We start from the raw sequence: 12,322 nt of genomic DNA on the forward strand, positions 1-12,322 counted from the left end.
TATATATAATAGTTTAGATTTAATTAGTATTAAATTATCCAGCCTTTACACGCATATACATGCATATATTTTAGATTATAAAAAAGTGGAGATTTTTAAAAGAATTTTTCAAACTGTTTTGAAGATATTTTTGTATGTTGAAATATTTTGTCATATTTATAAGTTCAGTATCAAATTGGATCTGTATAAATAAAAATTCGATCATGCTCTATATATGAATATGTATATATGGATCACGGCGCGAAGAGATTCAAATTTATATCCAAATCCCTATGCAAATGATAAATTAATTGAATAAATTACTTTAAATCTCCTTAAAACCAAAGATCAAATATAATCGTAGAGAAATCCATTTAGCATATTCGGTTCTTTTCTTAAGATATATTCTTAGCGTAAAATTATATTTTTAGAGATTTTTAAAGATTCATGTGTGAAGAAAAATTAGCTAGGTTAGAAAACCAATAAAATTATCATATGTATATATAATTTTTTTTTTAACACTAGCATTATTAGATCGTGTTTAATAAAAAAAGCTATTATTTATTCAAACACAAGAGATTACGATTATAAATTTTAAAAAGTCGTAGAGAGAGATTCTCATGAAACTTTATTGATGTTGATTGATGTGTCATTGGAATTGGACAAAAAGATGTCGAATGATACCGAAATGACATATAAAATATGATCAGTAAACTTTATATTATACTATAGAATTCACTGGATATGATAGAATATATGGAACAAACGGTATGTAAATAGATATCTGATTTTATATACACACACACTTTGCATCTCCAAAATTAAATTTTATAGAGTAGATATTTTGGAAGAAAATTATAACCATATATGGTCATTATCCATTACTATGTAAATTTTCTGCTTTACATCGATGTGTTTTATCTAATTGCATATCTGTATCGAATCATTTCCAGAAATTATGGTGTAGAAAAACCTATATTTAATATTTCTTTTCATTACTAATATTAAGAGTGGCTATTGTGAAGAATGATTGAACATGTTGAATGTTGAACAATGCTGCTATTTTTTTACAAGAATAATATACATATTTTGACAAAAAGTGAGTATATTTTACAACATACAAGTAATATTTTATAATGCACCCTTATAAAATTTCTTTTTTTTTTTTTGTTCTAGAGAACGCAGTTGAAAAAAACATTATATATTAATTACATAGAAATGTCTCCAGTAATTCAAAAAGTAAAACATTCCACATCTGATCAATATATCCAAATGCAGCAACTATTGCCAATTAAATTTGCACGTAAGTACAGCTTATAAGTGTCTGATTTTCAAAATTGTTAATGCAAATAAACACAAAATAGAATATTATATAAGATATAATAGGCTCTAATAAATATAAAAATAAATAAAATTAAATTAAGTATAGGGCAATACCAGCCACGCGCAGTACTTGGGGCGCAAAAAAAGATTTATTCAAGTTATTGGTAAACAGCACAAAGTACGTTTCGGACCCATTCTTCGGGCCATCTTCAGTGCATTATAAATAAATTTCAAAGAAATAAAAATAAATAGGTTAAGGCAGTCATACAAATAAAATTGGTGAAAATAAATAAATAAATAAAATAAATAAATGTGTAGTCTCTTATGTCAGATATAAAACTATTCGGCTTAACTTCCATTGTAATATACGCATCTTAAATCAGTTACGCTCCACAGTTGGAAGACCGGGAAGTAAGAAAAGATTTTTTGATGCCTATAGAAAGGCAAAAGATGGAGTCAAGAACATAAAATTGACAAAAGAGACCTTAATAAAAAATTACAATCAAAAAACGGGGTCACTTACAATTGGTAGTAAAAAATAGTTAACAGTTTTTTTGCGCCCCAAGTACTGCGCGTGGCTCGTATTGCCCTATACTTAATTTAATTTTATTTATTAGAATATTATATCTTCCAGGAGAGAATGAAACAAACAGAATATCAAATGCTCTGAATGCTATCATTCCGTATGCTACTTTAAGAATGCACAGTCATCAATTGTCTAATGAAGAATGTGCTAATGCAATTGCTAATCATCTGCAATCAAGTAATAAATTTATGCAGAATGATCTTACATCAGAGCGATTCAGGATGGAAACATTGAGAGCAATGCCACAATGCCTCACTGTAAAGAGATCTGTTAAGTCACAGCTATTGGCGATTATTAATCGAAAGTCAAAGAAAAAATCGATTAGTTATTGGAAATGGGTCAAATATAACATTAGTTTAAAATTTGCAAAGGTAATAATGCTAATTTTTGAAGTCATTATTTTTGTTATAAAATAAATAAACCAAATAGAATTAAATTGTTTGAACACAGATTTGGGTGATAATGCAGAACAACTTGTTGACAATGAAATTGTGGCATCAAACAATAAAAACCATTGAAAGTCACAATGGAAATGGTGTAGCAACATATTTTAAATTTTTGAGATGGTTGTTTTTTCTCAACATAATTTCCTGCATTTTAAGGTATATGCTTTTTTATTTCATAGGATTGTAATAAAAGTATATTAATATAAATAACAAGTTTGAACTATTTTAAAATTATTTGAAATTAAAAGATAGGATTTTTGAGAAAACAATTATAATTTTGATTGCTGTTTGGTATTAATAAAAATAGTATTTTATATGTGTTTCTCTCTTATATTAAAAGAAAAAAGGAAAAAAAAATTTAATGAATCGTTTATGTCCACAGCATATTTTTTATTGTACTACCACAATCATTGAATCAAACACATATACCAAACAATGTTAAAGTATTAGACTTCTTAACAGGCAGTGTAAGTGCAATTATATTATAAGTAGCATGTTTTATTTTAAATATGATGCACATATCACAACATCTTGGTTTGCAGGGCTTTTTCTCTCACACAATAATGTATTATGGTTTTTATTCCAATGGCACAGTAAACACATTATTTGGGACCAAATATAGCATTCCATTTGCCTATTTCCTAATGCTGCTTTTTTGTTACACAGTTATTTTTATTATACTTTCTGTTAAGTATGTAATAAAATTTAATCATTTTAAACACTAAAATATTAAGCTTTGAATATTCTTTCACCATTTGTGATAACAATAATAATACATTCTTTTTCAGAATTATATCTTCCTATAGAAAATCTTATATTGAAACACATGGAAAAGTGCACGATTTATATAGTAACAAAATATTTTGTGGATGGGACTTTAGCATATCTTTACCAAAAACTGCCACTTTACAATCAGCATCTATTTACAAAGAATTGGAGGAAATGTTGGCAGAAACGAGACAGCACGCGCGTTTGCATTGGCTTGACAAATTTTTGCTAATTATAATGCAACTTAGTGTAACAACTATTATTATGTTTATGATTTGTGGTGCTGGTGCATTTGTTTGGCTACTATTACGACATTATGAGATAGGAGCATCCAGAAACATTTCAGTGATGATTGTACCAATAATCATTACCATTATGATTCATATCTTTCCAGCAATTATTTCCTATTTAGTGAGTATCTACATTTTCTCTATTATAAAAATAATCTTAATTAAATTATAATAAAATGTGCAACTATATAGTACAAATTATAATATTAATATTTCTCTCTTTAGGCATCACTGGAACACTATAACAATAAACGCACGGAATTTTACATAACAATTATTAGGAATCACACAGTTGCTGCGATAATAATTGGTACCTTGTTTGCCTTCTGGATAATCAACAGTACATCACATTGTTGGCAAACGGACTTAGGAGAAAAAATTTATCGACTTATCATAGTGGATTTCATCGCTTCCATATTCGGGATATGTTTGCAATTTACACGTTCCATGTTGTATAAGAGGTCGTCGACGAAAATCGGCAGACCGGAATTTGATGTCGCTCGCAATACATTGAATCTTATATACAATCAGACACTCTTTTGGATGAGTTTCTATTTTAGTCCGCTAATGTCTCTTATAATTATGATAAAGTTGATCTTCACGTTTTATATAAAGAGATACGAGTTGAAAAAATGCTATCAACAGTCGTCGCAGTTTTGGCGAGCGGCGCAAACGCAAACTCTGTTCTTGGCTCTTGCATTTATTGACATGATCGTCGTGTTGCTTACAATAGGATATATCATTACGAATGTGGAAAATGACGACTGTGGACCGTTCAGAAATTATTCTCACACTTGGGATTTTATCGTCGATGGGATGTTATCGTTAAAAAGAGATAGCACATTTTGGAGTGTTGTGTCAGAACTTGCGAGGCCGGTAACTGGTGCTGCAATATTGGTCGGCATGTGGTAAATATCTCACTGGTATCATCATGGTACCATATATATTCATATTGTTATATAAAATAAGGTACAGATATTTATTCATTATTTTTCTTGAAGTATTACAGTGTACTGTTTGCGAGCAAAAACACAAGCGAGTAAAGAAATGTTGCAAATTTTGTCCAACATGCTTCTTCTGCAGTCTCAAGATAAGCAATTTCTCATGAAAAGTTTCACTAAATTTGCCAACGAACGTAAGTCACTATGTAAGTTATGATTATATTTATATAGTTATTGATAACAAATTATATATATTTTCATTTTTATTAGATGCTTTCGTTCATAGTGAGATTAATCTTATCCAATGTGCTAATTCTGAGCAAAATCATGGAAATGAAGAAATTATACAGTCTCGCCGACGTAATTTACCATCGACCAGTTTTGAAGAGAGATTATAGATAATAATATATATACTAATTGACAATTTGATGGCAAATTGCCAAAGCATACATTAGAAATTGATAGGATATTTTTTCATAGTTATATTTATGCTTATAGAGGTATTATTTTAAAATGTTTTTGCTTTTACAAATTTAAACGTTTAAAATTGTGCCACTTGTGTATGTGATAAATAAGAATATATTTTTAATATAAGAAATTTTTATGATAGTATAAAAATACGCGTAAATATTTGTGTAACAATATATTTATAAAATTGAGGGGGGAAAGTATATACTCTCTATATATATGTATGAACAGATATTTTATATTTTTATATTATGGCATATATAGAATATTCGTAAATTTCTACGAGTTTATATCTTTTCCAATAACTCCCGCGTCGTTGTCATAGTAACGTGATATAAATATATGTAACATATTAGGTATGAGCTAAGAAGGCATAACTTCATATATGTTTGTTATTTGACACTTTTTTTTAGATCTTAGATTCATTAGTTGCATATTGAGAGGTATAGATACATACTTAGTCCTGCCGACAATTTATTTTTATACATTTTCTAAGAATAGAAGTATCGAACAATGGCATATACGATAAAAATGCAAAACATTATTTGCGATACCTGTTAATGGTTATCAACGATCAGAGAAGCTGCTTGTCGTTTCTTACGGATAATTTTGCATCTTTAATATGTTAGTTTGAGTGACAAGGATATGGCTGAAGAAAAGGAAATATGTGGAACTTTGGACAAGGTAAATGCAACAGTAGCACAACATGTGGATTATTCATTGCCAGGAACATCGAAAGCATTGCAATTCGAGAAGAAACCAAAATTAATACAAGAGTCTTCATGGACAAAAACTGTTCCATACAAACACTGGCACAGTTACGTGAAACCTACCGATAGTATAGGCAGTATCTTTACACCCGGAGCATATCATCATCGGGCCAGAATCTTGAAACGCGAAGTCAAACCTGCACAATGGTATCCTCTCAGTGCTGACAAAGTGCTTGCGACTCCGCCTCGCATTCTTATAGAACGACACAACAAAGAAGTTCAACGAAGAGTCGTTGCTGCGGCGGAGAAGAAACGCGATTCCCTGCCTGGAAATATAGTTAGTTTGAGAGATTTAGCAGATGGCACGTGGTTGCGGAAAAAGAGTCGCAAAGGGAGAGCCTTAAAGAGGAAAGAGTTGTCCATACATGAAGGGAAGATAATGAAAAGAAAATTGGATCGGGAGGTATAATAAGAAATATTTTTTTTGTAAATCTCACACAGACAAGTACTTTGAAAAAAATATATGAATCTCTTTCTTAATTGATCTGACAAATATATAGCAGAAATAGCATCACATTGTAGATTGTACCTTACGTCGAGGCTGAAATTCCGAAATCCGTCGAAGAACAATTGACCGAATTAACAGCAGCAATTGATAAAGAACAAAGGCGAATAGTCACAGTCGAGGATGTTGCTAAAATAGTTTATCTCAGAGATTACTGCATAAGCGATCATCATTTACAACCATACGATTATGCTAATATTGATGCAGCAAAGAGACGTATCGTTGGTAAATTGCAAGAACGTGAAGAGTATGTTTTTCTCATATTTAAATAATGAAGAACGGCCCTGACCATCAATGTGTTGCAAAATTAAAATAGTTTAAATCATTTTTATAAATATACTGCGCATTTTAACAACTGCGATAAGTTCATAGGATGGCTTTATTAAATAGAAATATGTATTTTCTAGTTTTGATAAGATAACAAAAAACTTGGAACCGGAAATAATCGATGATTATAAGCACAGTCTTCGTTCCGCAATAGTGGATTATATTCTAATGGATTCCGATGAACGGAAACGTTTATCTATCGAAATCCTGCCTATCGAATTTCCCGTTTTGTGCATTCGTTCACCAGTACCTTGGCATCAATCCAAAGTTACAGCAGGTCATTCAATGCGACACTGTCTTTTTATCGGAAATACGATATTGAGGGACATCCGCGATCTATGGTTTTTAAAGTAAGATCATGAGCCAGCTGAAAAAAAAAGAATTTTTTTATCTTTTAAACACATTTAATTGAAAATAATCTTTATTTTTCTTGCTAAACTAATGAATCTTATTTTAGATATCGTCAAATAAGAATCATTCGCATGCAAGATTTCGGCACATTTCCAGTTCCGGCTGCGGAAATCGAACCGAAATTGAATGCCCTATGCGCCGCTGCCACCAATGTTTTCGTTAAAGTATGGTTGGCCGACGTGGCAGAAATTTTTTTTGAAAAGAGATATGCTTGGTCGCAATACTTCGAGATGCGGCCGGATGCGTCTACCGCAATGATCGAAAAATATTTTCGCAGCGTCAATTCCCTATTATCAAAGCAACTGCGAATTACGATAACGGAAACGCTGGAAGATGTCAGAGACTTCTTCATGCGGTACAAAGCTGGCAATGCATTCGAAGGAGATTATAAGGAGCTCATGTTTCTTGAGTAAGAATCGATGATTTTTGTTCCTGACATACAAAAGTGAATACCTTTTGAAAATTTATTAATGAATTCAAATATACATGATACACATTACATTGTAGAACTCCTTTCATAACAGTGAAAGTGGAACCGGAACTCTTCACGACGAAATTACGCTGCAGCCCGAGCATCCTGGAATTGCACACTACGATCTCGCGATGTTTCGACAAGATCATTGAGGTGGGCGCTACAATACCTAAAATTGAAACTATTCTATTTCCGGAATTAAAGCAGACAAGTTATCTATTCCCCATCTCGCGCTTTGAAGATACGGTAATTATTATATTATAATATAAAATTCTGTCCGGTGCAAACAGTTGATAAATGTTAATCACGCACATCCTCATTACTGCAGGTATTGAAAGTCATCAGCGATGTATTAGACGTGATCGCTAAGCATATAACCGGTCCCGATAGTTATCTCAAATGTTACGAAAACTTGCTGTATATTACGAGCGGAATAGCTGAAAAAAAAATGGATAATTTTTTTAAACTCGAGCCTGTACCATTGTTGCGAGACTTCGAGCAACAGATAAAGGCATATGACACTCTGCGAAAAGAGATTTCTATGTTTCGATGTAAAGTAAGTTTTTTTAAATTAAATTTTGAATTTTTTTGCGAAAAAATTTTTTCATATAACTAAAAACTTAAAAAGTTTTTTTAAATCGTTTTCGTCGCGTTCAAATCGCGTGTGTGTAAAATCAATAAATGAATTTTCAGAAGAAGAAAAATATTTATAATGCTATATGACTTTTATCTTGTAATTGAAATTAATAATAATGTACATAATTTGGATATTTTTTTTACATTAGATTCCACTGAACATGATCGAAATCGATTGCGGTGCCGTGAATGATACAATGAGAGAAATTCTGTACACGCTTCGAAGTAGAATATGCAATTTCTTCGCGGATGAGTTACGAATCAACAATCGCGAATTGTGTTCGACCTTTGATGAGATAGCGGAGAATATCTCAAAGATGCCAGAAACAACGCAGCAGGTGGTCGAACTGTACAATTATCTGTGCGAGAGCCGTGATACAACAATGTTCAATTTGAAAAGACGGTTAGCTCGTTCAATCGAGCTAACACTGTTCCTCTTCGATCACCAGCCACTTTCAGACGAGGACATTCACTTAAACTCGCGTACCATTACTTGGCCGAAGGAAATGGAGGTTGTGATGGAATTGGCAAGCAACAGGTTGAACATGAGAAAAGATTTCTTGGAAACGCTGCTTCGCACGAGACGAGACACCTTCGAGAAAAGGATAACTACGATGCAACTGGTGATCGAGCAGTTTAAACGGAAGGATCCACCGGTTCTTACAATGGAAGAAATGGAGCAGGCCGTGGAGGAGATCGAACACATCTCCGCAACCATGGCGGAGATACGTAAAGAAGCTGAGGAGATCAACGAAGAGGAGGGGTTGCTTGACATGGAGCTGAGCCCATATATGGAGTTGCCGACCATGTCTAGTACAGTGGATACTTTCGACAAACTCTGGCACACTGCTTTAGATTTCCACCGAAACTATGATAAATGGTTCTACGGTCCGTTCATAGGTTTAGACGCCGAACAAATACGCGAGGAAACTGAGAACACATGGCGAATTCTGTACAAATTGTCGCGTGTGCTTACGGAAGTGCCGGGCGCGAGGCGTGTTGCCGAAATGGTGCGCGGTAAAGTGGAGAAATTCCGACAATTTATCCCAGTATTGCAAATTATTTGTACGCCGGGTCTGCAAGCCCGACATTGGGAAGCAATCAGCAAAATTGTCGACGTCACGATAATATTAACGGACATTAGCAATCTATCGGAAATGATAGAGTATGGTCTACCCGCTTACATCGCTAAGTTGGAAGAGATAGCTTCTGCGGCCACAAAGGAATACACTCTGCAACGAAATTTGCAGAAGATGAAGGAAGAATGGCAAGAAGTATACTTCGAGTTAATTCTTTATCGCGAGACTGGCGTGGCCATACTAACCGCCGTGGATGACATACAGATGTTACTGGATGATCATATACTCAAGGCGCAAACCATGCGCAGTTCGCCTTTCGTGAAGACGTTTGAAGAGGAAATGCAACAGTGGGAAGAGAAACTGATAATGATGCAAGATATCATCGATCAGTGGCTGCTTTGTCAGGCCACGTGGATGTATCTGGAGCCAATATTCAGCAGTGAGGACATCATGCGTCAGATGCCGACCGAGTCGAGAAATTTTCGTAAAATTGATAAGATCTGGCGCAACATCATGTTATACGTCATGGATAATAAACGAGTGATCGATGCTACTGCAATGCCGAACATGTTGCAGGAATTCAAGCTCTGCAACTCACTGCTCGAGGAGATCCAGAAGGGTCTGAGCGATTACTTAGAGAAGAAGCGTCTGTTCTTCCCGCGATTCTTTTTCCTGTCGAACGACGAACTTTTGGAAATACTATCCGAGACCAAAGATCCGCAGCGAGTTCAACCTCATTTGCGAAAGTGCTTTGAGGGTATCAGTAAACTCCGCTTTACCAAAGACGAGGAGATTATTGGCATGCTATCGGCTGAAGAGGAATACGTGCCTCTGAGCAGTAAGATTTACCCTGCTGATGCGAAAGGTATGGTTGAGAGATGGCTTTGCCAAGTAGAGGAACTCATGGTAATCTCAATGCGCGACATAGCCGAGGAGAGTATAATCGCTTACTTTGAGGCCATGCGCGAGGAATGGGTGCTTGCGTGGCCCGGTCAGATTGTCATTTGCAGTAGTCAGATACATTGGACCAGCGAAGTGTATGAATCTTTCGAAGATCGCTCTACAGTGTCTTACTTGCACAAATGTACCGATCAAATAGAAGATATCGTAGAACTTGTACGCGGCAAATTGGAACCCGGCGCCAGGATAACATTAAACGCTTTAATAGTAATAGACGTGCATGCTCGAGATGTGGTAAAGTTACTAGTCGATAATCAAGTAGACAATCCCTTGGACTTTAATTGGATAGCGCAGCTGCGCTATTATTGGCTGGACGACTGTATCACTGTCTCTATGATTACGACTAACATCATGTATGCTTTCGAGTATCTCGGCAACACGTCCAGATTGGTAATCACACCGTTGACGGACCGATGCTACAGGACTCTGATGGGCGCATTGAAGCTGAACCTTGGTGGCTCGCCAGAGGGACCTGCAGGCACTGGCAAAACGGAAACAGCCAAAGATCTCGCCAAGGCCGTGGCTAAGCAATGTGTCGTGTTTAACTGCTCCGAAGGATTAGATTTCAAAGCGATGGGCAAGTTTTTTAAGGGTATTGCTCAGTCCGGAGCCTGGGCATGTTTCGACGAATTTAACAGAATCGACTTGGAAGTGTTATCCGTGATCGCGCAACAGATATTGTCAATACAATTGGCGATAAGCATGAAATTGGATAAATTTGTGTTCGAGGGCACCGAGTTGAAACTGAATCCTACTTGCAACGTGATCATAACGATGAATCCGGGCTATGCCGGTCGGCAAGAATTGCCGGACAATCTGAAGGCCCTGTTCCGAACGGTGGCGATGATGGTGCCGGATTATGCCATGATTGGCGAGATCACTTTGTATTCGTATGGCTTCACGGACGCCAAAAATCTTGCGGAGAAAATAGTTCATACCTACAAATTGTGCTCCGAGCAATTGAGTTCACAAAATCACTATGATTATGGCATGCGAGCTGTCAAGACCGTACTAATAGCGGCCGGTAATCTGAAACTTAAATATCCGAAACGCAACGAGTCTATCTTGGTTCTTCGCGCCATCGTGGATGTCAATCTGCCCAAATTTCTGTCTCAAGATGTTTTTCTTTTCAACGGCATTTATACAGATCTCTTCCCAGACGTGCAGCTGCCTCAACCGGAACGTGACGAACTGATAAACATGTTGAAGGTCAATCTGGAGAAACGGAATCTACAGGCTACCGATTGGTACGTGGAGAAGATTGTACAGATCTACGAAATGATACTCGTACGACACGGTCTGATGATCGTTGGCAAGGCTTTGGGCGGAAAGACTCAGGCTTATCAAACGTTGGCCGATGCCCTAGGTGATCTGTCGGGTATACGAAAAGCCACGATGCGGGAATATCGTACGATTTACCGAGTAATCAATCCCAAAGCCATCACGCTAAACCAACTATACGGTAGTTTTGATCCGTTGTCGCACGAATGGAGCGATGGCGTACTGGCCAATACGTTTCGCGAATACGCACAGTCTTCTTCGCTGGAACGCAAATGGATTGTGTTTGATGGTCCGGTGGATGCAATTTGGATAGAGAGCATGAACACCGTGTTGGACGACAATAAAAAACTCTGCTTAATGTCTGGCGAAATTATACAGATGTCCATCAAGATGAGCATGCTATTCGAGCCAGCCGATCTCGAGCACGCCTCACCAGCCACCGTCAGCAGATGCGGCATGATTTACGTGGAGCCTTCTCAATTGGGCTGGCCATCTATTCTCGAATCCTACAAGAAACATCTCAAGGAGAAATTATTGTTTGAACAGTACGAACTCGTTATCGAACTGATCGAATGGTTGACCGAGCCGATATTACGTTTTATTTATTATAATTGTAAGACTTTTATCGATACATCGGAAATGCATATGTTTTTGGTAAGTAATATTTTGACGTTAAAACATTTATATTTGATTCGTCGCATTATTATAGCGTTAAAAGCTGCGAAAAGTTTGTCAAATACAATTAAAAACAAAATTATATACAATTTCCAAAAAGTTTGATACTAATTTGCAAAAAACATTTGTTGTTAATTTGTTAGTTATTAATTAATAGAATTATCATCTAGTAACAAGTTTTATCAATTTTCTTTCTGTAAAACTGTTTTTTACTTAAAGCCGGATAGAAAAAAAAGAAATATTTCATATATATAATCTAACATATATTTTTTCCAATGTATAATGAATTAATAGATAGTAACAAGTTTTATCAATTTTCTTTCTGTAAAACTGTTTTTTACTTAAAGCCGGATAGAAAAAAAAGAAATATTTCATATATTTCATATAACATATATTTTTTCCAAT

The 12,322-nt window shown here is 35.3% G+C and overlaps 2 protein-coding genes across 5 annotated transcripts in view; both read left to right on the forward strand.

Annotated features, from left to right (window-relative positions):
* Positions 1-527: 527 nt before the first annotated feature.
* Positions 528-5,073, forward strand: LOC115240027 (transmembrane channel-like protein 1). Of its 2 annotated transcripts, XM_029814969.1 has the most exons (11): positions 531-747; positions 933-1,078; positions 1,156-1,282; positions 1,937-2,259; positions 2,339-2,490; positions 2,717-2,801; positions 2,877-3,025; positions 3,123-3,513; positions 3,618-4,300; positions 4,394-4,527; positions 4,604-5,073. In XM_029814969.1, the coding sequence occupies exons 3-11, from the start codon at positions 1,198-1,200 to the stop codon at positions 4,729-4,731; spliced, it is 2,130 nt and encodes a 709-aa protein (XP_029670829.1). In that variant the 5' UTR covers positions 531-747; positions 933-1,078; positions 1,156-1,197; the 3' UTR covers positions 4,732-5,073. The 2 variants fall into 2 exon arrangements, with proteins under 2 accessions (XP_029670828.1, XP_029670829.1); XM_029814968.1 differs by lacking the exon at positions 933-1,078 and having other exon boundaries at positions 528-747.
* Positions 5,074-5,203: 130 nt separating this feature from the next.
* LOC115240025 (dynein heavy chain 3, axonemal) overlaps positions 5,204-12,322 on the forward strand; it is a 20,470-nt gene continuing 13,351 nt past the window's right edge. Inside the window, exons 1-7 of one of the 3 annotated variants that reach the window (XM_029814961.1) lie at positions 5,204-5,974; positions 6,094-6,323; positions 6,484-6,753; positions 6,861-7,223; positions 7,322-7,532; positions 7,615-7,842; positions 8,072-11,896. In XM_029814961.1, coding sequence (XP_029670821.1) covers positions 5,447-5,974; positions 6,094-6,323; positions 6,484-6,753; positions 6,861-7,223; positions 7,322-7,532; positions 7,615-7,842; positions 8,072-11,896 — 5,655 coding nt within the window. In that variant the 5' untranslated portion in view covers positions 5,204-5,446. Of the gene's footprint in view, positions 5,975-6,093; positions 6,324-6,483; positions 6,754-6,860; positions 7,260-7,321; positions 7,533-7,614; positions 7,843-8,071; positions 11,897-12,322 lie in introns of those variants that run through there. The other 2 variants (XM_029814959.1, XM_029814960.1) reach the window with 2 other exon arrangements.

Source organism: Formica exsecta, unplaced genomic scaffold (genome assembly GCF_003651465.1).
Source record: "Formica exsecta isolate Colony F162 unplaced genomic scaffold, ASM365146v1 scaffold4, whole genome shotgun sequence".
Taxonomy (NCBI): Eukaryota; Metazoa; Arthropoda; class Insecta; order Hymenoptera; family Formicidae; genus Formica; species Formica exsecta.